We start from the raw sequence: 25,174 nt of genomic DNA on the forward strand, positions 1-25,174 counted from the left end.
GCGAAAGGCGGGGTACACCCTGGACAAGTCGCCAGGTCATCACAGGGCTGACACATAGACACAGACAACCATTCACACTCACATTCACACCTACGGTCAATTTAGAGTCACCAGTTAACCTAACCTGCATGTCTTTGGACTGTGGGGGAAACCGGAGCACCCGGAGGAAACCCACGCAGACACGGGGAGAACATGCAAACTCCGCACAGAAAGGCCCTCGCCGGCCCCGGGGCTCGAACCCAGGACCTTCTTGCTGTGAGGCGACAGCGCTAACCACTACACCACCGTGCCGCCTGACCAAAGCATATTACAGACATTTCATTAAAGTGCATATTCTGGACCAAATTCGTTTTTTTTATATGAAAATATGTCCCTTTACACACTCATCCAGAAGGGTAATTTTGCACAAGGCCATCTGTCTACAGCAGAAAAAAATAAAATAACAAAACGTGTCTGGAAAAATCCCAAGGGAGTCTGGAGCCAGATTTGTGACGTTGCCTGCGGAAGCACCAGCAGGCTGCGAGAGCTTTGCACGGTTTCAGTGCACAGCCTGTGTAGACCAAGCGCTCCCATTTCTCTCTCATTGTCCGGTCTTTTGGAAAACGATGAGTACTAATCCCATCAAGATTGGTGTTGCTACAGCCTCCTACGATACATCTGTTAACCATTTTAATAATTACGTAATAACGTTGAAGAAATTTGCAGAAAACCACCAGGTCATTTTCTCATAAACAACCCAGCGCTGACGTAGGATTCAGAAGGAGGCGTCCCGCACGTGACGTCACGAAAATCAATGTTTGCCAGGAAATCCGAATGCCAAGTTTTTTCAGAGGCGGACCAATTCGCCTCAAATGGCTTGATTTCAACTGAATTTTTCTGGTATTGCACAAGGTACAAAATTGTACAAAATGCAAAATGTGACAGATGTTTGACCAAAGTTTAATATAAAATAGAATTACATTGATCTTGCTCCTGAATTTACCCCTGATATGCACTTTAAGAACCCAGGGAACTGTGTCACTTTTAAATAATATCAATGTCGGGGGCGCTGTGCCGGGGACCCGGGTTCGATTCCGGCCTGGGGTCGTTTCCCGATCCCTCCCTGTCTCTCTCTCCCGCTTGTTTCCTGTCTCTGCACTGTCCTGTCCAGTGGGGGTGCAAAAAGCCCCAAAAAATATCTTTAAAAAAAATATATATATATCAATGTCTCTCCTGCTCAACTTCTATTTTAATGATTCAACAGCAAATAAATCTGCATTTAATTGAGAAAATACTGCACTAGCCACAGCGCTGAGGAGAGTAAATGTATAGTTCCACTGTGTATATTTTAAAGTGTGGTCGCTGTAAATCTGGTATCATTAGCTGGCAGCTGGAATTTAAATTCTCCAACATTCTGTCAGTGTGTTTCAATGGGAATGTTTCACAGCTTAATATTAAAGGCGGGGGGGCAGCACTGTCGCCTCACAGCAAGAAGGTCCTGGGTTCGAGCCCAGCAGCCAACAAGGGCTCTTCTGTGTGGAGTTTGCATGTTCTCCCCGTGTCCCACAGTCCAAAGATATGCAGGTTAGGCTAATTGCTGGCTCTAAATTGACCGTAGGTGTGAATGGCTGTTTGTCTCTATATCTTAACCCTGTGATGATCTGGCGACTTGTCCAGGGTGTACCCTGCCTCTTGCCTATAGTCAGCTGGGATAGGCTCCAGCTTGCCTGCAACCCTGCACAGGATAAGCGGCTACAGATAATGGATGGATGGATATTAAAAGGGCAGTATGTAATATTTAGAGCTTGCATAGGCATGATCGATTGCATGACAAGATTGTTTTTCTAAGATTATTGACTACATGATTATAGATCTAGGAAGGATTAAATCTTACAAACTGCACCTTTAAACCATTCTTTTGGGGCTGCAGAAAGGGAGTGTGATTGATGCTGCGTTTATTCACATTTAAACAGATAAAATCAACAAAAACAGAGTAATGGCAATTTAATCAAATATTTATTCAGTTTATTCCAATATTGAACAGGATACAATATGTATAGAGTGATGAGATCACTGTGACTCGTGTCAAACATTCCAACATGCTTAGAAATAGTGTGTGCTGATGAAGATGATGATGGCGGCATGCAGTTAAATCCATGTAAACACTTCACTACAGGTGCTCAACCCTACGTGTGTAAGTGATATGTCCTCTAGCCCTTCAGTCAAACCTGGGCACACACCACTGAGATAAAAAGCCTACATATACAGTGCTGACCGTAAATGAGTCCACCCCCTTTGAAAAGTAACATTTTAAACAATATCTCAATGAACACAAACAATTTCCAAAATGTTGACAAGACAAAGTTTAATATAACATCTGTTTAACTTATAACGGGAAAGTAAGGTTAATAATATAACTTGGATTACACATTTTTTTCAGTTTTACTCAAATTAGGGTGGTGCAAAAATGAGTACACCCCACAACAAAAACTACTACATCTAGTACTTTGTATGGCCTCCATGATTTTTAATGACAGCACCAAGTCTTCTAGGGATGGAATGAACAAGTTGGCGACATTTTGCAACATCAATCTTTTTCCATTCTTCAACAATGACCTCTTTTAGTGACTGGATGCTGGATGGAGAGTGATGCTCAACTCGTCACTTCAGAATTCCCCAAAGAAAGTAATTTCTTTACACCACAAAGGTGAAGGCTACAAGATGATGATCAGCAAAGCTTTACTTGTCAGTCAGAATACTGTAGCAAAAGTGGTACAAAAATTTAAGAAAGATGGGAACTGCAACCATCTCACAGAGACATCCAGGTCGTCCACGGAAGTTAACACCTCGACAGGAGCGTCTTCTGATGAGAAGGGTTGAAGAAAATCGGCATGCAAGTTCACTGCAGTTATCTAAAGAAGTAGAAAGCCAAACTGGGGTGACTATTTCCCGTGACACAATACGGCGTACACTGCAGAGGAATGGCATACATGGATGTCGTCCACGAAAGAAGCCTCTCCTAAAGCCCAGGCACAAAAAAGCCCACCTAGAGTTTGCCAGGGCCCATGCTGACAAAGATGAAGACTACTGGGACTCTATACTCTGGAGTGATGAGACCAAGATAAATGTTTTTGGAACTGATGGCTTCAAAACTGTATGGCATCACAAAGGTGAGGAATACAAAGAAAAATGCATGGTGCCTACAGCGAAACATGGTGGTGGCAGTGTCCTTATGTGAGGCTGCATGAGTGCTGCTGGTGTCGGGGAGCTGCATTTCATTGATGGCATCATGAATTCACAGATGTATTGCTCTATACTGAAAGAGAAGATGCTACCATCACTCCGTGCCCTTGGTCGTCGTGCACTTTTCCAACATGACTAAACACACATCTAAGGCCACTGTTGGATTTCTGAAGAAGAACAGGGTGAAAGTGATTCAGTAGCCAAGTCTGTCTCCTGATCTGAACCCAATCGAACACCTGTGGGGAATTCTGAAGCGACAAGTTGAGCATCACTCTCCATCCAGCATCCAGTCACTAAAAGAGGTCATTGTTGAAGAATGGAAAAAGATTGATGTTGCAAAATGTCGCCAACTTGTTCATTCCATGCCTAGAAGACTTGGTGCTGTCATTAAAAATCATGGAGGCCATACAAAGTACTAGATGTAGTAGTTTTTGTTGTGGGGTGTACTCATTTTTGCACCATCCTAATTTGAGTAAAACTGAAAAATGTGTACTCTAAGTTATATTATTAACCTTACTTTCCCGTTATAAGTTAAACAGATGTTATATTAAACTTTGTCTTGTCAACATTTTGGAAATTGTTTGTGTTCATTGAGATATTGTTTAAAATGTTACTTTTCAAAGGGGGTGGACTCATTTACGCTGAGCACTGTGCATACATACATCTTACAGCATTCTCGCTTTTCAACTGCAGCTCAAATCTCGCTGATTTCAATTCAACCTGTACCAGCTCCATCGATAAGATGTACAGGCCAAAACTTAAGCAAACACACCTCAGAGCGTGCTTTTATACATAAAATAGGGTACATGCTGAAAATAAGTATAATTTTTTGGCAAGCTAAAAATAGCATTATATCAATATCAAACAGTACAACAAACATTTGCAAACATGTTTAATCTAGCATTGTTGTTGTTGTTGTTTTTTAATAGCTCAGGGGGTCGTATTCAGAATTAAGTTCATGTAGTGAGTATTTAATCCTGAAATTGCACACATAGGCATTCAGATGTAACTACAGCTATTCAGAAGTTACACTCAAGGGTCAAAGTTGAAAGGAAACAGAAGTGTCTCAGTTATGTGATATTCTGACCCTTGTTTTAAGGGTTAATGAGAAGCAGTATTAAGTCTGGTGCCACTGTCTGATAGTTTGATATAACCGCAATATTTAAGCTGATTTATGTATTATGATTACGATTATGGAAACACAATATATAAGCAAACTTGTATTTGGGTTGTAAATACACTCAAAGTCATTTGAGGCCAATTTTAAACACATACAGTTGCGGTCAGAAGTTCACATACAGCAACATGAATGTCATCTTGGATATGAATGTCGTCATGGCGATATTTGGGCTTTCAGTCATTTCTTTGAACTGTTCTTTTCTGTGGCAGAATGATTGTACAGCAGACATCTTTAATTAAAGAAAAACACTAGAATTTGGTGCACAAATTTTAATTTTCTTTGGGTTTTCTGAAATCAACACAGGACACTTAATATTATATGGATATTAAATAGACATACAGACACTTAATATTATATGGATATTTCACGACCCTTCATGGTAGAATTGGTAGAGTTCAATTAATTTTTTTTTTTCTTGGCATGGACTTGACTTATAAGCACGGTCCATATATTTTCAATAGGGTTGAAGTCAGGACTTGTTTTAAGCTTAGTATTAGCCTGCTTTATCCTCCACAACCAGCTCTGATGCGTGTTTGGGTTCATTGCCCTGTTGTAACTCCCAAGTCCCAAGTCGTGTTCAAGTTTCTGATGGTTTATGCTGAAGAATTCTGAGGTAGTCCTCCTTCTTCATTATTCCATCCATTTTGTGCAATGAACCAGTTCCACTGGCAGCAAAACCGCCCCAGAGCATGATGATCCTACCACCACCACCACCACCAGCTGGTACAGTGTCCCTCTGTACATGGTGGTCATTGTGACCAAACAACTCAATCTTTTTCTCATCTGACCTTACAGCTTTCCTCCAGAAGGCTTTTTCTTTGTCCGTGTGGTCAACTTCAAACTTTGGTTAAGTTTGAAGGTGTCAATTTTGGAGCAGGGGGTTATTTCTTTGATAGCAGCCTCTTCGTCCATGGTGATCTGAACTGTAGACAGTGATCCATCAGCTTCCAGTTCATGGCAGGGCTGTGCCATGGTGGTTCCCAGGTTGTTCCTGACCATCCGAATCAATTTCCTTTCAGCGGAGGGTGACAGTTTGGGTTTTATTGAAGCAACGTGGCTTGGCAAAGTGACTACACCTTACAATAACTTGGATACAATTGTTTGTACTGAGCTTGGAATTTGCAGTTGTTTAGAAATGGCTCCAAGACACATTCTGGAGATGTGTATATCTGCGATCCTCTTTCTCAGATCTGCACTGAGCTCCTTGGACTTTCCCATTTTACTGTGTGTTGGTCAATCCAATGAGTGCTGTAATCAAACCCTTTTTATGAAGGCACAGAGAAGCTACCAGCTGTAGTCAATCATGATCACTAACAGGAAGTTAAGAGACCTCGGCCTTGGCAAGATGAGAGACATTTTGGAAGTTTCAGCACCTCTGAATTAATAATCCAAGTGAGCGTATGTACATTTTTGACCAGTATGTATAATTTTGACCACGTGTTGATTTCAGAAAACCCATAGAAAATTAAAACTTGTGCACCAAATTCTAGTGTTTTTTTTAATTAAAGACGTATGCTGTCCAATCATTCTACCACAGAAAAAGAACAGTTCAAAGAAATTACTGAAAGCCCAATATCGCCATGACATTCATATCACTGTATGAAAATTTCTGACCACAACTGTAAATATGTATATAATGCAAGTCATTAATAATATTGTCCCTTTGGAGTTCAGGAAAAAAAAGGTGTTTTTTTTTTTTCCACAGAGAGGTGCATCTCAATCTAAGACACTGATTATATCAAGGACCGATTTTGACCAAAGTTATGAATGGATAAAGTTATGAATTTGGCATGACGAGTCTTGGTGTTCTCAAGTACTCAAGGTCAGATTATCATTCAAATCATCAGCATATTTTCTTTATACAAGAATTAATTGAAATAATTAAAAGATTGGCATTACTGGAATTAAAAGTGTAATAGATTATATCCCACAAACACATTACATAACCTCAATTGTGGCTTGCCCTGTCTTCATTAAGTTGTGCGCACCACTAACCATGCACAATATTAAAAAAGCATAATAATAATAATAATAATAATAATAATAATAATAATAATGTGCTGAATCTATTTTATAAGCTCTTGAATAATGAGGATGGAAGCCATATTGTTGAATTAAAGCAAATTAAAACTCCTAATAGAAGTTTATCTCAAACCTTGCCATCTTCTAATTCTGTATGACCATATTAGTCTTATTTTTCATTTTTAAAATGTATTTTTTTTCTTTGTTATATCATATCACATTTGACAGCAGAGAAAATTTTCCATCCCTGATTTTTTTTTCTGGTTTAAAGGCAAGTGCTTGTGTTTAAAGGCAGTTGTCAAGATGCTATTGAGAAACCTGGTCTCAGACACTTCTACTCGATAAAAATCTTCCAACCCTGGATGCATGAATTACACAAAGGTGGTTTTTCATAATCTCAATGGGAAGCCCAGAAACTCAACTTAAGTACCTACATAACTGAACTCTGAATATGAAGAAATCTCCCTACGTAAATATTGACGTAACCTTTGGACGCAAGTCACCAACTCTGAATATGGCCCAGGGTAAATATCCTGGAGTGTGTGTGCATGTTTTTTGTTTTTTTTTTAAAGATTTTCCCAATCTGTCATACTGTACTACAGTCAAATTAACTTTAAAATCTTAACCTGATATACAACCCCATTTCTAAAAAAATTGGGATGCCATGTAAACTGGAAACGAGTGCTCTGAGAGCACAATATTCCTCGCTGGCAACTATGCCATAACTGGTAAAACGCGACTGAATTGAGCGAAATTGCAATATACGTATTATCGGCATATAACAAATAATCCTGCCAAGTTTCGTGAAATTCCTCCAAAAATTGTGAGAGGAGTTGACTTCAGAAAGTGAGTACCCTGGGAGGGACGGACGGATGGACAGACATTGCCATGACATAATCCCCCTTCAGGCTTTTCAGTCAGTGGGGGATAACAAAAACAATGTGATGATTTGCAAATCATGGAAACCCAACATTTAATTGAAAGTAGTACAAAGACAACATAGCAAATGTTGAATCTGAGAATTTGTTTTTGTTGTTTGAAAAATACATGATCATTTTAAATTTGATGCCAGCAACACACTGAAGACAAAAAAAAAAAAGTTGGGACAGGGGCATGTTCACCACTGTGTTGCATCACTGCTACCTTTAACAACAATCCGCAACTGTTTATTTACAGTTAACACAGCATCCGAACTTTTCTGGAAACAGGTTTGTACTTTCCAGACCAGAAGGGGCACCAATTTTAATTAAATTTTATTTTTTCTGTTTAGATAGCATTGCCAATATGGTAACTAATCCCTGTAGTAGTTCTAGCTTATGCTGTGTTCTGTCGTATTCAGAGAAATCATGACCTTTCAACTTGGAAAGTGTGTATCGGTTCCTAATCAGAAACTCGGATGAAATCCACTTTGCACAAGGTTACTAACAAACACAGCTGACATCAATCTGGATCACTCTAATCCGACACATTAAAAAATACACTATATTGCCAAAAGTATTCGCTCACCTGCCTTGACTCACATATGAGCTTAAGTGACATCCCATTCCTAATCCATAGGGTTCAATATGATGTCGGTCCACCCTTTGCAGCTAGAACAGCTTCAACTCTTCTGGGAAGGCTGTCCACAAGGTTTAGGAGTGTGTTTATGGGAATTTTTGACCATTCTTCCAGAAGCGCATTTGTGAGGTCACACACTGATGTTGGACGAGAAGGCCTGGCTCTCAGTCTCCGCTCTAATTCATCCCAAAGATGTTCTATCGGGTTGAGGTCAGGACTCTGTGCAGGCCAGTCCAGTTCATCCACACCAGACTCCGTCATCCATGTCTTTATGGACCTTGCTTTGTGCACTGGTGCACAGTCATGTTGGAAGAGGAAGGGGCCAGCTCCAAACTGTAAAAACAGCCTGCATGCCGAGGTGCTTGATTTTATACACCTGCGGCCATGGAAGTGATTGGAACACCTGATTCCGATAATTTGGATGGGTGAGCAAATACTTTTGGCAATATAGTGTATTTGTCTTACAGTGGATACTACCACTGTTTAATATTAAATGTAAGACAAATATTACAGTCTTACAGTAATTGCTTTAAGAAAATCCTCATTTCGAGTCCTTGTACGATCCGAGAGCAGGCAATGACGTTAAATGTCCTTAAATACAAAGATAAAATTTGGGGGTTTAATGGAACATTTTGTTCATGTTTCATTGTTAATAGTGGGTAAACTATAAGAAAACAAACAAAAAAAACCTTTCGTGTCCAACTTGTAGCTGGCAGTGTACTTGAAGCATCACACAATAATCACACTATCATCACATACAGTATATTTTTGTCTAATGTAGATAACTATTGTTATGGTACTGTAGTTATTAAGTCATATCCTCCTACAATGCTCGATAAATATCAGTTTTCCAGAGAAAACTGCAAAAAAAAAAAGTCAGGAGTAGCAACTTGGCTCTGACCTCTGAGAACAACAGACGGCAGCATTAAGATCCCATAAGTACACTAATAGTGCTTTTCCACCAGACAGCACTGTACAATAAACAAACAAAACCAGAACTATCCACATCCTGATTGACTTCCTGTACTTGTGAAAGTGCGCGGAGTTTCTCTGGAGAGTTTGAGATAGGTGGGGACTAGTTATGTGATGAGCATGATTAGTAAATTACTACTTATAGTTTTAAAAAATTGATTTTCTTTTACACGTTATTAAAAAAAAAAATCACAGGTCATTGTGGGTTTGCGATTGCATGAAAACAGTGAGTTTTACTGGCAGTAAGTGACCCAGACAAAGGCACAGGTGCCAATACTTTCATTTTAGTAAACATACAGAGGCTGTTGAGGGCAAACTTTGCCTGATGATATTTTTCATTACTGAATTCATGTTTAGTCATGGCAATATTTGGGCTTTCAATGATTTCCCTGGCCTGAACTGTTCTTTTTCTGTGGCAGAATGATTGTATAGCATACATCTTTTTTAAAAAATAGAATTAAGTGCACAATTTTCTTTGGGGTTTCTGCAATCAACACCAGGTCAAAACTACACATACAGCACACCTAATATTTGGGTAAAATGTCTCTTTGCAAGATTCACCTTGACCAAAAACATTTTTGTTTACCATGAAGAAGCTTCTGGCAGAATTCTGGTTAGATATTTCACGACTCTTCATGGTAGAATTGGTATTCAATTAGGAGTTCAATTAGATTTTTTTTTTTGGCATGGACTTGACTTATAAGCATGGTCCATATATTTTCAATCGGGATGAAGTCAGGACTTGTTTTAAGCTTAATATTAGCCTGCTTTATCCTCCACAACCAGCTCTGATGTGTGTTTGGGTTCATTGCCCTGTTGTAACTCCCAAGTCGTCTTCAAGTTTCTGATGGTTTATGCTGAAGAATTCTGAGGTAGTTCTCCTTCTTCATTATTCCATCCACTTTGTGCAATGAACCAGTTCCACTGGCAGTAAAACAGCCCCAGAGCATGATGATCCTACCACCACCAGCAGCTGGTACAGTGTCCCTCTGTACATGGTGGTCATTGTGGCCAAACAACTCAATCTTTTTCTCATCTGACCATACAGCTATCCTCCAGAAGGCTTTTTCTTTGTCTGTGTGGTCATTTGCAAACTTTAGTTAAGCTTGAAGGTGTCAATTTTGGAGAAGGGGCTTACTTCTTGGATAGCAGCCTCTTCGTCCATAGTGATATAAAACTCATTGAACTGTAGACAGTGATCCATCAGCTACAAGTTCATGGCAGTGCTGTGCCATGGTGGTTCCCAGGTTGTTCCTGACCATCCGAATCAATTTCCTTTCAGCGGAGGGTGACAGTTTGGGTTTTCTTGAAGCAAAGTGGCTTGGCAAAGTGGCTACGCCTCACAATAACTTGGATACAATTGTTTGAACTGATCTTGGGATCTGCAGTTGTTTAGAAATGGCTCCAAGAGACATTCCAGAGTTGTGTATATCTGCGATCCTCTTTCTCAGATCTGCACTGAGCTCCTTGGACTTTCCCATTTTACTGTGTGTTGGTCAGTCCAATGAGTGCTGTAAACGAACCCTTTTTATGAAGGCACATAGAAGCTACCAGCTGTAGTCAATCATGATCACTAACAGGAAGTTAAGAGACCTTGGCCTTGGCAAGATAAGAGACATTTTGGAAGTTTCAGCATCTCTGAATTAATAATCTAAGTGAGTGTATGTAAAATTTTGACCCTGTATGTATAATTTTGACCATGTTGATTTCAGAAAACCCAAAATAAATTAAAACTTCTGCACCAAATTCATGTTTTTTTTTCTATTAAAGAAATATATTGTACAATCATTTTGCCACAGGGCGGCACGGTGGTGTAGTGGTCAGCGCTGTCGCCTCACAGCAAGAAGGTCCGGGTTTGAGCCCTGTGGCCGGCGAGGGCCTTTCTGTGTGGAGTTTGCATGTTCTCCCTGTGTCCGCGTGGGTTTCCTCCGGGTGCTCCGGTTTCCCCCACAGTCCAAAGACATGCAGGTTAGGTTAACTGGTGACTCTAAATTGACCGTAGGTGTGAATGGGAGTGTGAATAGTTGTCTGTGTCTATGTGTCAGCCCTGCGATGACCTGGCGACTTGTCCAGGGTGTACCCCGCCTTTCGCCCGTAGTCAGCTGGGATAGGCTCCAGCTTGCCTGCGACCCTGTAGAACAGGATAAAGCGGCTAGAGATAATGAGATGAGATTTTGCCACAGAAAACAAACAGTTCAGAGAAATCATCGAAAGCCCAATGCTGTCATGACATTCATATCCAAGACGACACACTGTATGTAAACTTCTGACCCCAGCTGTATGTAGTACTTTCGGGTGAAGCAGCACATATAATGATTTCGAAGAACAACGCTTGAATATGGTCTAAAGAAATCTAAAGTTGTTCAGACAGTTACGACACTACTACTGAATATCGCTGTCTCATAACGTCTGGTAGAAAAGTCACTCAAGTCAGAGACGATTCTGGCACCGTTGTGTTTGACCAATCAGTGATCAGCGCAGTTGGCTCCGCCCGCACATCCCTGTTCAATTCTATTGCTCCCTTGCCAGAAGGAAAACCAAATTATGTACTTGGTCACAAAATAAGTCGACAAAATAAGAAATCATTTACTGAGACGAGCTTGCACTGCCTGGTGGAAAAACACTGCAGCTAAATATAAAATTGCATCTTATAATCCGGAAAATAGTACAGTATATAATATTGTACTTCTTTATGAGACCTTGTAAATAGCAGTTAATAATATACACTCCAACAGCTCTTTTCTCCTGATATCCAACATCAGTGCAACAAATCCAGCTTCATGTGCATAGTAATAGTGTTAAAAAACACAACATCCTGCACTCAGTCAACATGCAAGAAGCGAAATGCAGGACAGCTGAAACACTGGTGCTCAAAACACAAACCCTCCTCAATGTGGAAGCACAAAACTCTTTAACATCGAGGTGTGTGTGTGTGTGTGTGTGTGTAGGGGGCATAAAGGGAAGTTCAGTGGCAAAAAAGCAGCAGTCACAAGCACAATGATATACAGCTAATGAAGAGCAAAAGCACACAAACACCCACACACTACTATTCCACACTACGATCGCTCAAGCATAAATGATCCTACTTTAGCTATACAGTATCAAAAAGTTACAATGATGAAATGTAAGGCATACATTTATGTCCAAAAAGTTCAATCAAGTCATGCATAGATTATAAAAGTTATTGTATTCCTCTAAAAAAAGGATGCAATCTATACGTCATCTATACTAATATTGAAATGTCAATAACTAATACACTTTCAACATGACCACGTCTTTTTTCAAAGATGCACCAGTTTGTAATATTTTGGTAAAATATCATTTCATAATAAAAAGGTTTGCACTGTTTGCAAAAACTGAAGAAATTTGTTTGTAATGTCATCTGAAAAAAAAAGGAACTAAATCAAAATGTACAATAAAATCACAATGTCCCTGTTACTGAAAATGTAAACAGCATGTTTGGTGTTGGACATTTGAGCTTTCCACTGCAGTTACAAGACTAATGTAGCTATTCAGTAAAAGAAGCTAGTAGGTAATAGCCACCAGTTTGGCATGGTGAATATCGAAGTCGCCTCATAGGGCATCTCACTAAACACCATTTATACATTCCATATTAAATCGTACAGAAATATATCTATTATCTTAATCTTAAGAGTTCCTGAACGACGCTAAACTTCAGGAAGACGCTCAACTCTTAGTTACGTTAGCCTTGTACACACAAAACATGTTTTGTCGCATTGACAACATTTTGGGTGAAGGAACATGGTGGACATGTTGTAAACTTGCTAAAATTCCCTCAAACACATTTCTCATTATAAAAACCCAACTTGACTTCCTGACTTGACCTGATCCATTAGTGAGTGTGTTCATGTTACAACACACACGCATGCACGCACCACTCTGAATGGATATGATTATTGGTCAGGGCAGGCTGTTTAACCTTTATACGTTAATAATTCCCAAGAGAGAAATATCAAGATTTAAAAAATTTAAATTAAGAATACAAGACCAGGCTGATGTGATTAGTAACATTACTAACATTGCACATTGGCTTTTTAATTTAAGCTCTTTACCCGGTTGAGCGTTGGGTTCAGCACTAACCTGGGCTGTGTCTCAAATCACACAACTCTGTACTGTGTACTAAGACTTATGACATTATAAACTCCTAAGAATGTAAAAGGACTTGGAATGCTGCCGACAACCTTGTTACACACTGCAAAACTCAATGCTAAGCGCGCCTTAATTGTGGGGGTGCCAATAATTTTGAAACCGGCATTTTGCATCAAAATGAACTAAACTCTATTTATTTAGGAGAAATAAACATGTGTCCTTGTATGTTTAAGATTAAAACATCAGCTGTCCTAGACGTAAAATAATTTTCATAAAGGGTGCCAATAATTATGTTATTGGCACTGTGCATTCCAGCACAGTTTGGCAGAATGACAGAGAAAGATGGGAGGAGCTGACAATTTAGATTTGTTCAGTCGACAAACTGTGGAACTCTCCTATAGACTGATTTCAGCTTTAAAATAAAATAAAATAAAACGTGCCATTAAAAAATATTTAAGTTACTTTAACTTCATCTGATACAATAGCGACCCCTATTGCTTGAAAGTTCAAATGCAGGTAATGAGGAAAGGGTTTTGTTTTTTGTAGAATGGTGCAGGAGAACCTTATTGTTTTTTTACATTCTAATTCTTTGATAAAGGATCAGTAAAGAAATCAACTCCAAACATATTTAATATCAAACTCTGGTGGTGATCTGGACATGGGCTGTTTCTCGATCTGCGTTCTCGCTTGACCTTGTCTTTCTTTTGACGCCCTGAAAAGCAGTTTAAATACCTGAAAGTGTTCCTTTTCCTACAAACTTGGAGGAAGCCTCTGTCACTAACGAGATTGTTTACTGTAAGCACAGTCTACATGCTGAGTTTATTAAACGGGTTACACAATAAAAGGATATTTGCTGATTTGGTAAAAACAATGCCTGATATTAAAGTCTGTTTTATATTTCCACTGTCAGGAGGCGCAGGCTAGCTAAATCAGCTCGCTAGCAATAACCTCCTGTGGTAGCTTTAAGTTAACTGGAACCTATTAGCAAAGTATTTATGAGGTTTTTTTTTTTTTTTGCACTTCCTGTGTTGAGAAACAGCCAATCACATTCAAACCGCCTCCACTACATGCTTCAAGAAATATTGTGATCCCACTCCATATAGTAAAAGTGCAAGCACAGCCTCTGCACTAGATAGGAGGGGAAATAAACACACTCACACATGTAAGGAAGTGTGTCCTAAGATCACACACACACACACCGCATGCTGCTGTAAAACTGTACAAATGCATGCATGTTGTAGGGGAAACACGTCACACGCCGTCCTCGTGTCCCAGCTGCATGGCGGCACTCGGGAACCGGTCCAAAATCCCCCATCATCCACATGAGACACTAAGCCCTTTTCAGTCAGGCGTGAGGCGTCAGGAAAGCACTTCATCCTCGCCTACGAAGGGCAAGTCCACGCTGCGTATGCCGTCTCCACTCTCTTGTTTCCTAGGAAACAGACACAGTGTGTGTTAAAATAAATGCACACCAGAAGCCTAAAAAAAAAAAAAAAAAAAGCCATCATCCATCAGATCAGAGGTGTGATGAGATCAAAATCCCAGCAAACACAACATAACGTTCAAATGGTCACAATTAGGCATGTAACGATTCACCCAATACAAAATTCAATTCATCGGATCACACTGTATCACAATAGGGGTGAATCATATCGTATCATTTCACATTAGTAGTTGTTTCATATATATGATTAATGTATCGGGTCGTTGGTAACGCCTCGAGATCGCATCGGCCTCAGTGATGGAGATGCACATCCCTACTCTTGAGGTTAACTTTCTTTCACAAGGTTAGCTTTCACTCTTTAGAGTAACTTTGACTTGCTATGGGAGTTCTCTCTCATTAGGTCAAAACTGGCTTTTTGTAGTTTTCTACATGACACAGTCGTGCTTGAAAGTTTGTGAACCCTTTAGAATTTTCTATATTTCTGCATAAATATGACCTAAAACATCATCAGATTTTCACACAAGTCCTAAAAGTAGATAAAGAGAACCCAGTTAAACAAATGAGACAAAAATATTATACTTGGTCATTTATTTATTGAGGAAAATGATCCAATATTACATATCTGTGAGTGGCAAAAGTATGTGAACCTCTAGGATTAGCAGTTAATTTGAAGGTGAAATTAGAGTCAGGTGTTTTCAATCAATGGGATGACAATCAGGTGTGAGTGGGCACCCTGTTTTATTTAAAGAACAGGGCTCTATCAAAGTCTGATCTTCACAACACATGTTTGTGGAAGTGCATCATGGCACGAACAAAGGAGATTTCTGAGGACCTCAGAAAAAGCGTTGTTGATGCTCATCAGGCTGGAAAAGGTTACAAAACCATCTCTAAAAGAGTTTGGACTCCACCAATCCACAGTCAGACAGATTGTGTACAACTGGAGGAAATTCTAGACCATTGTTACCCTCCCCAGGAGTGGTCGACCAACAAAGATCACTCCAAGAGCAAGGTGTGTAATAGTCGGCGAGGTCACAAAGGACCCCAGGGTAACTTCTAAGCAACTGAAGGCCTCTCTCACATTGGCTAATGTTAATGTTCATGAGTCCACCATCAGGAGAACACTGAACAACAATGGTGTGCATGGCAGGTTTGCAAGGAGAAAGCCACTGCTCTCCAAAAAGAACATTGCTGCTCATCTGCAGTTTGCTAAAGATCACGTGGACAAGCCAGAAGTCTATTGGAAAAATGTTTTGTGGATGGATGAGACCAAAACAGAACTTTTTGGTTTAAATGAGAAGCGTTATGTTTGGAGAAAGGAAAACACTGCATTCCAGCATAAGAACCTTATCCTATCTGTGAAACATGGCGGTGGTAGTATCATGGTTTGGGCCTGTTTTGCTGCATCTGGGCCAGGATGGCTTGCCATCATTGATGGAACAATGAATTCTGAATTATACTAGCGAATTCTAAAGGAAAAACGTCAAGACATCTGTCCATGAACTAAATCTCAAGAGAAGGTGGGTCATGCAGCAAGACAACGACCCTAAGCACACAAGTCGTTCTACCAAAGAATGGTTAAAGAAGAACAAAGTTAATGTTTTGGAATGGCCAAGTCAAAGTCCTGACCTTAATCCAATGGAAATGTTGTGGAAGGACCTGAAGTGAGCAGTTCATGTGAGGAAACCCTCCAACATCCCAGAGTTGAAGCTGTTCTGTATGGAGGAATGGGCTAAAATTCCTCCAAGCCAGTGTGCATGACCGGTGGTGTAGTGGTTAGCACTGTCGCCTCACAGCAAGAAGGTCCTGGGTTCGAGGCCGGTGAAGGCCTTTCTGTGTGGAGTTTGCATGGGTTTCTTCCAGGTGCTCTGGTTTCTCCCAAAGACATGCAGGTTAGACTAATTGGTGGCTCTAAATTGAGCGTAGGTGTGAATGTGAGCATGAATGGTTGTCTGTGTCTTATGTATTAGCCCTGCGATGACTTGGGGATTTGTCCAGGGTGTACCCCGCCTCTCGCCCATAGTCAGCTGGGATAGGCTCCAGCTTGCCTGCAAACCTGTAGGACAGGATAAGCGGCTACAGATAATGGACGGACGGACAGTGTGCAGGACTGATCAACAGTTACCAGAAACATTTAGTTGCATTTATTACTTCACAAGGGGGTCACACCAGATACTGAAAGCAAAGGTTCACATACTTCTGCCACTCACAGATATGTAATATTGGATAATTTTCCTCGATAAATAAATGACCAAGTATAATATTTTTGTCTCATTTGTTTAACTGGGCTCTCTTTATCTACTTTAAGGACTTGTGTGAAAATCTGATGATGTTTTAAGTCATATTTATGCAGAAATATAGAAAATTCTAAAAAGGGTTCACAAGCTTTCAAGCACTACTGTAACACATATTCGACTCCCTTGGCTCACTCTAATGTAAAATGTACTGATGTATCTCGTTCACCGTATCCAGTCAAGGGGTTCATGAAGTCAGGAAGTTTGATAGTTGTTACACTAAATCTACACATGCATCGGTGTAACAATAACTAACTCATAGGCCTGAATTTTTCCTGCTTTTCTAATAAGGCCATTGGTTCCTTGGATTGAAGGATACTGGGTTTTGCTGAGCAATATCACAATCTGACGTCAAAACAAACAAACAACAAAAAAACATTCCATCCATGATTTCAACTCAGAGATCATGGATCACAAGCATTTGTAGTTTCACTGCACTAAAACCAAATGTCATGACTGGGTTCAGAAAAGTTGCCACCTGTCCTGGCACATTCACCAATGTCACCGCGAAGTGCTATGGACTTTTAGTTTTAATTTACAACTTGAATCTACACTGAAATTGTGGTTTACTACCAATGTCGTAGCCATTCCTGTTCACACTGGACTACAATCCAGTGAAACTTCACTTCATCTGGGACAGAACATTCCAGTGTCACGCTGAAGCCTTTGATCTGCCACGACACGTACCGTATAACATGCAAAATGCAAACATACACTTAACTCCTTATAGCATTTGTCAGATGGAGTTTACAATGTTTACTACAGGTCACATGATCTCAGTGGGCAGGAATAAAGAGGAATCCATCATTATAAATGCTTTATGAGTCATGAGTTATATACGACCATTCTGAGTTACACTTCATGTGCATGCTCATTCCCATGCCCACCTGGCTCAGCAAGGATTGGTGATTAAGTTAGTCGATCGTCCACTTGCAAACTTGGTATTATGACATCACTGCTCGTCTTTCTTATCGTTTTCAACCTGACGTAATATTGATCATAAAATGCTGGTTTTCTTTGATATGATGTTTGCTGAATGTAGCTGGCTACGAAACTTCATATTAACATGAGCTAAGTGTTCAGAGATCCATTTAGCTAATGTTGCTAAGCTATGGTATCGCTGTGCATTGAGGCACAGGTATGAAAGTTAAGCCTAGCAGTGATGTCATATGATAATGTTTGTGAATGGCTGATCATGTGTAACTGGAGCAACACTTGCATGGGTCTTAGAAGCTGACAAAGTTATCTGTCGACAAATTTTATATATTTGAATTGCATACACATTACATTAAACAACATTCATTTTTTTCTCTGGTGTATGTAATAAAGGTATGTTTTTGTTCCAGATTATATATTTTTATATGCAAATCCTCCCTTCGGAGGAATACAGTTCAGTAGTCTCCAGCTACATAAGCACCTGCACGGACTTCATTGTGCTCCACAAACACATCTGGTCATATCCAAACACTAAACCTTGGATTAACTCAGAAGTTCGCTCCACGCTTCACGCTCGCTCCAAGGCATATGCTTCAGGCGATGCCAATGATTACAAAAAAAAAATCCAGATACGACCTACGCAGAGCCATTAGGGAAGCCAAGAACAGGTACAGACTGAAACTGGAGGGTCACGATGCTACTGCTGATACCCAACGCATGTGGCAAGGACTAGAAAACATCACAGGCTACAGAGACAGAAGTAGAGGGATGACCACTGACGGCCACGTCTCACCAGATGAGCACTAGCATTATACTACAGTGTCGCTGAATATTGTGCCCCAGTATGGGCACATAGCACCCATGCAAAAAAGACTGACACCAAACTGAACAAAAGCATGCAAATCATATCTGGTGCCATCAAATCAACACCAGAAGAATGGCTACCAACAAGAGATCACTCAAAAACAACACCAGCGCATCTCAAACACAGAAAATGCCATACCACTCAAACAAATAATAGAAGTAGCACCTACCACCTCAAGATTAAAATCAACTATAAGACCAAGAAGGAAAACTTCAACATCAAAACTTCCTGGAGAGAGGAATGGAACCAAAATGTTCCCAGAAGTGGGGAACTAATAGAGGACCCCACCAATCCACTACCTGGCTTCCTCAACCAAACTAGAAGACAGTGGACTTAAGCAAACAGACTTAGATCAAGACACACCAGAACAACCACCAGTTTGCATCGTTGGGGCTACATTATGTCCCCTATATGCCTTAAACGTCAGGAATCCCCACAAGACACTGATCACCTAGTGTTGCATTGCCAGGGGGCTATGCCACTATAGATGAAGGAGGCAACACCCTTAACAACTCGCTTAGAGATAGTTATCTGGAGGTGTGACACCATATGAAACTACTACTACCAGATGAGTTCAATGAATTCTATGCCCGCTTTGAGGCCCATGACACCAAGCCAGCGGGCAGGGAGGGGTCTAGTGAGTGTTCATCACAATATCATTGTAGTGAAGCAAGACAACAGTCACCTTGTCCTGCCTTTAACCCAGGTCTACAGGGTGCCAAACCTGCAACCTGACCACAACACCAAAGAGCCAAGCTCATTGGTATGGCAGTCAGAGCACATACTCAACTGTAGTGACGGGCACTCTGGCACACTGCCCTCCCCTTCAGGAGGTGCACCCATGCGCTTCAAACACACAGGCTTCCCTCACCCATTCCCCAGCCGTACTTCTCCCATACCAGGGTGCCCCACACACTCGTGCTTCACCCATCTTTGGGGTCCCTTTCACAGGGGCCACCTATCCTGGGGGTCCCTCATACAGCTCACACACAGGGCACACCTCTGATGGCCTCCCAGCAAGCCACCCCACTTCTGACACCATCTGTAGTGAAGTAAGAGAAGGGTCACCTTGTCCTGCCTTGAACCCAGGTCTACAGGATGTCAAACCTGCACCCTGACCACAACACCAAAGAGCCAGGGCACTCCATCACAATCATCTGCTGATATGGAAAAGTCTCTGAGGAGGATAAACCCCGGAAGGTAGCCGGCTCACAGAACATCACGGGACGTGCACTCAAAATCTGTACTCCAGAGCTTGCTGATGTTCTGGCTGAGATATTTAACTTAACCCTTTCACGAGCCACAATCCCCACCTGCTACAAAACAACCATCATCATTCCACTGCCAAAAAAGGGCAAAGCTAACTGCCTGAATGATTACTGCAATGACTCCCATAGTGATGAAATGTTTCGAGAGAATCATCATGAGCCACTTTCAGACATTCATACTTGACACAATAGATGCCCTACAGTTTGCATACAGACCAAACAGGTCGACGGAGGACACAGTCAGCACAGCACTGCATACAGTTCTCATACACCTAGAGAACAAGGACTGCTATGCCCCACTACTGTTCACTGACTACAGTTTGGCTTTCAACACCATGATACCAGCTAGGCTCACCAACAAGCTCTGCACTCTAGGCGGGCCACCAATTCTCTGCAACTGGGTCCTGGACTTTTTAACAGTCAGACCCCAGTCAGTCAGGCTGGGGAACAACATTTCCAAAACAAATACCATAAATACAGGAACCCCACAAGGCTGTGTTCTGAGTCCCATGCTGTATACACTCTTCACTTATGACTGTGTCGCTGCCCGGCTTAACACCAGCAATATCAAATTTGCGGATGACGCCACAGTCATTGGACTGATTTCTGGGGAAGACGAGACGGCATACAGGAGGGAGGTGGCAAGCCTTGTGAAGTGGTGTCAGCAAAACAAAGGAGATGATCATTGACACACGGAGGAAGAGAGTCCAGCACCCACCACTGCATACTGGAGAGACTGAGGTGGAGAAAGTTGCCACATTTAAATTCCTAGGCATCAACGTCACTGAGGAGCTCACTTGGACCCACAATATCACAGGCCTGATGGGGAAAGCCCGACAGCGTCTGTATTTCCTAAGAAGGCTGAGGAAGTTTGGCATGCCAAGCATTATTCTCAGCAACTTTTACAGATGCACAATTGAGAGCATCCTCACCCACTCCATCACAGTCTGGTATGGGAGCAGTACAGCACAGGACCGCAAGGCTCTACAGCGGGTGGTTAAATCAGCACTGGAACTGCACTCCCTGTACTGGAGGACATTTACAACACCAGAGGTCTCAGGAGGGCCCTTATCATTATCAAGAACGCTACCCATCCACAACATAAACTGTTCATGCTGCTGCCATCAGGGAGACGCTACAGGAGCATTGCAGCCAAAACAACTAGACTGAAAGACAGTTTTTTCCCCCTCCCATGCCATCAAGCTCGTGAATAAAACCCAGCCACTGCCTCTCCCTCCAGTCCTGTAGAATTTGCACAGAACTAGCTATTTATTTGCACTGACACTTTACACACTTTGCTGCACCTTTTTTACTATTTATGCCCTTGTTTTTAATTACTCGATATCTCTTTAATTTCCTTATTCAAATGTCAATTCAAAGTCCCTCTCATGCCAGGATCTGGTCTTCCCAGGCAGTCTCCTGTCCCAGTACTAACCAACTTTTTAAAGCGTATGGGTGCAGCGCTGATCTCCGTTTCGATAGCCCTCGGCCTCTCGTCTATACAGCTAGGGTTCCAGTGGGGGGCTAGTCCTCTGGTAACTGTAACAGTTTGACTTCCCCACTCACATCTGTATTGCAGCATGCCTTGCCAGATGGTAGCAGGCACCATTTTTATGATGGTCTTTGGTATGACCTGACCGAAAGTAGAACTCGTGATCTCCCGGTCGAGAGGCGGACACGCTAACCACTAGGCCAACTCATGGTCAATTACTTTATTATTTAACTTTAATTACTTTCTTTTGTTTTTGTTATTGTTTTTTTTTAAATGTCTTTATTCATGTTTAGGTAATGTTGCTGGAGGACTCACAGAATAAGAATTTCATCATACTGTGCGACACTGTCTCGAGTACATATGACAATAAAATTGAATTGAATATAATTAAAATATACAGCATTCATATTCAGATAATTTTGTCAGCTTCGAAACTCCATACAACAGAAGCCTGTCATTCAGCGACATCAGGACATGGGGGAGGGGGAAGGTGTCCAGCAAACCAGCAGTCCTTTACCTTTGGTTACCGTGAATGTAGCAGTATCGTAAATTCCCTGCTCTCCCTTTTCTAGAGGGCAGGACAGAGGGAAGCACCACAATCACAATCTACACACTGAACTTAAACACAGCATAATCTATATGCAGGAGTGGGCGATATGGTGAAAAATTAACCTCAGTTCAAAGCAGCACAAAACGCATACTGTGAGAACCCCAAAGAATCCCATAGTAGAAATGTTCAGGAAACCAGGGTTTCTGATTACCATCTGTGAAAGGCTTACGTTAGGCTGTGTCCCTGTGTAGTGGGGCTGCGGTCCTCCCTGCGACTCCAGTCAAAAGGATTCCCGAATGATCGCTTACGCAGCATGGTGCGCACCAAGATCTGCAAACAAGGTCACATGATCAAAAACACAGATTTACCACATGAAATCTCATCTCATCTCATCTTATTATCTCTAGCTGCTTTATCCTGTTCAACAGGGTCGCAGGGAAGCTGGAGCCTATCCCAGCTGACTACGGGCGAAAGGCGGGGTACACCCTGGACAAGTCGCCAGGTCATCACAGGGCTGACACATAGACACAGACAACCATTCACATTCACACCTACGGTCAATTTAGAGTCACCAGTTAACCTAACCTGCATGTCTTTGGACTGTGAGGGAAACCGGAGCACCCGGAGGAAACCCACGCGGACACGGGGAGAACATGCAAACTCCACACAGAAAGGCCCTCGCCGGCCACGGGGCTCGAACCCGGACCTTCTTGCTGCGAGGCGACAACGCTAACCACTACACCACCGTGCTGCCCCTCCACATGAAATCACCCACGTGATAATGATCATTTATGGCAACACCTGTATGATGTTTAAGATTTTAAGTTAATGCTAAACTATCAATAGTAGACTAGCTTATAACCTTTCTGGAACTGCCAAAGCAGGATTGCTAGGTCTGTGTGACAGAACCAGACTAAAATCTCAACAACACTCTTTTCATACTCATTATTAATATACTGAAATACAATAATATTTAAAGGTGACATCATACAATACATTTTTAACGAAGCAGTTTAGCCAAATAGTACTTTAGTGTCCTGGAATACTTGTATTATTACACATTGACACACATCATCACACGGTAAATCACATGCAGTAATGTGCAGCGTGATGGTTGGAACAGCAAGTTGAGTTACCATCTCGTCGCTCCATGATCCCTGGTTCAATCCTGAACTTGGGTACTGTTCTGTGTCTGTATGGGTTTCCTTTGGGTTCTCTGATTTCTTCCTACCTCCCAAGACCCCAACAATAGCAGTAGATGGATTAGCTACTCTACCTTCTTCTCCGTGCTCTCACGGAAGGCGGTCGCATTTCTCTGCTCTCCTCTCCTTTTTTCCTGCTTGTGCCCTTTGTTTCGTCTCGTCTGCCTATACTTTTTTTTTTTCTGAGAGACTCTCTCCGCATTGAATTTCTAAACTAAAAAAAGCATGGATTTGATAAACTGGTCTCCTAACGAAATTGACACAGTTTCTGGGTTCAGGAGAACCCACCTGTCCTGCCGGAACGTCTGTGGAGGACATTGAAGATATCTACCTATTTGGAACCATGATTACCAGACTTTTGCTGACTGGATTAGGCATTGTCCTGGTATATCAAGGAAATCGGACAACGGTGACAGCTGTTCAAAGCCCCACAAAGCTGCCCGATATGATTGGAGCGGTGGGCAAAGCTGTCGGCACTCAGACTGTGGCAGAACTTGAACCACAACATGGTTGTCATCTTGGAGACGCTTTTGGCTTTGCAAGGAATAAGTATTTCGGAGACCAAATGGAATTGAATTGAACAGAAATGGACAGATATGGACGAAATGGACAGATATGGATGAGTGGTGTGGACGTGTAAAGACTGCGTCTGTTCGAAAGACCAAACAATCTCTATCTTATCAACATTCGGCTCCCTGAACAGCACCGGCCTCGATCAAGGCCGTTGCTGGGAAAACATTTCCCCCAGAAGGTCACTGCTGGGAGACGCTCTCGCATTCCTTCCCCAATTTTCCGCGGTCGCCGTTTTTCACCCCCAGTGTGACAAGCGGGTGGGTGACCAGTGCCGTTTGCATGGCTGCAGGAGCAGACGGCTGCTTGCTTGCAATGGGTTACCTCTACCTCCTCCCCTCCTACCCCCCCACCCCTGATTGCCCCCTCCTTCCCCCCCCTCATGTCCCATGTTTTAAAGTGTACTTGTGTTATTGTGTGCTTGTGCGGAGGTTTTTAAATGCTCCCACACTGTACTCCTGATAGGAGCATAGTGGGGGGGGGGGGGGGGGGGGGGTTCTTTTTTTCCTCATCTTACTACTGTTTCTTTTTCTTTTCTTTTATCCCTGTCTTCCTGTCCTGTTCCCCCTCTGTAAGGACAGGTTGATGGTCAATTTCACTGGTAACAGTGATAATAAAGGGTTCATTCAACTGACCAGCAGTGCACATTATGTGTGAAAGGAGTGTGTGATTTTGTGTGTATATGAGACACACAAAGACCCATCCAGACTGAACGCCTGTTGTTTTGTGGACAGGCTCCGGATCCAACAGGACCCTGAATAGGCTATGATAAACTATTATTAATCCCTTAAAAGTAGACGGCCTTTCGATTTCATAAAATTGGTGAAATTTAGTTCCCTCTGAAATTTGGTCAGTGAGATACATGTTTATTTCTGCAATATCTAAAAAAACCAGGCCATTCTGTGGCTGGGAAGTGATTTAATTTGAGGGGATTCCCTAGCAAATAACGTGCATGAAATTGCTCGCTTCATGCAGTCAAGCAGACAGAGGAAGTCCGTGTGCGCAGGTTTACCTTTGACCGTGCACTGACAGTTACATCATCTTGTCGCTAAACGAACAGCTAATCACACTGAGGTGCTCGCTGACCGCCGATATTTATTAGTTTGGTCCTGCGTTTCCTTTCCTTCACAACATAACGTCTTTGTTCTCGCTTTCCGTTACTGTACTTGGTCTTTCATGTTTCATTCGCATCCTCCATTTTTCTCTCCTGTTTCAAATTTGTATCCCACAACGCCTTAAGCAAACAGGGAAAGCCCACCACGTGATGCATGATGGAGTACCTTGGATTGCGTCATGGTGAAGAAGGAAAAAAATAGTGGAGAATTTAGGGCCACATGGCTCTAAATTCATTAATTGTTCTATTTAAAAAAAAAGCTAATAAAATTGGAAGTCTGTGATTCGAATTCAGTAGCTTTCGGTCCACTAAACAAAAATAATTGGGAGTCGGGGAAAATTATTTTTATGACCTACACTTGAAAAATCTGAAAGGCAGT

General features: G+C 41.7%; 1 protein-coding gene across 1 annotated transcript in view; it reads right to left on the reverse strand.

Moving 5' to 3' along the window:
• Positions 1 to 7,428: 7,428 nt before the first annotated feature.
• The window catches only part of LOC132895413 (calcium/calmodulin-dependent protein kinase kinase 2), a 107,431-nt gene continuing 89,685 nt past the window's right edge, over positions 7,429 to 25,174 (reverse strand). The window contains exons 15-16 of the mRNA XM_060935998.1: positions 22,139 to 22,239; positions 7,429 to 14,495 (exon numbers count right to left, since the gene is read on the reverse strand). Of these exons, the coding sequence (XP_060791981.1) occupies positions 14,423 to 14,495; positions 22,139 to 22,239 (174 nt within the window). The 3' untranslated portion in view covers positions 7,429 to 14,422. The remainder of the gene's footprint in view (positions 14,496 to 22,138; positions 22,240 to 25,174) is intronic.

This window comes from Neoarius graeffei, chromosome 12 (assembly GCF_027579695.1).
Source record: "Neoarius graeffei isolate fNeoGra1 chromosome 12, fNeoGra1.pri, whole genome shotgun sequence".
In the NCBI taxonomy this organism is placed as follows: Eukaryota; Metazoa; Chordata; class Actinopteri; order Siluriformes; family Ariidae; genus Neoarius; species Neoarius graeffei.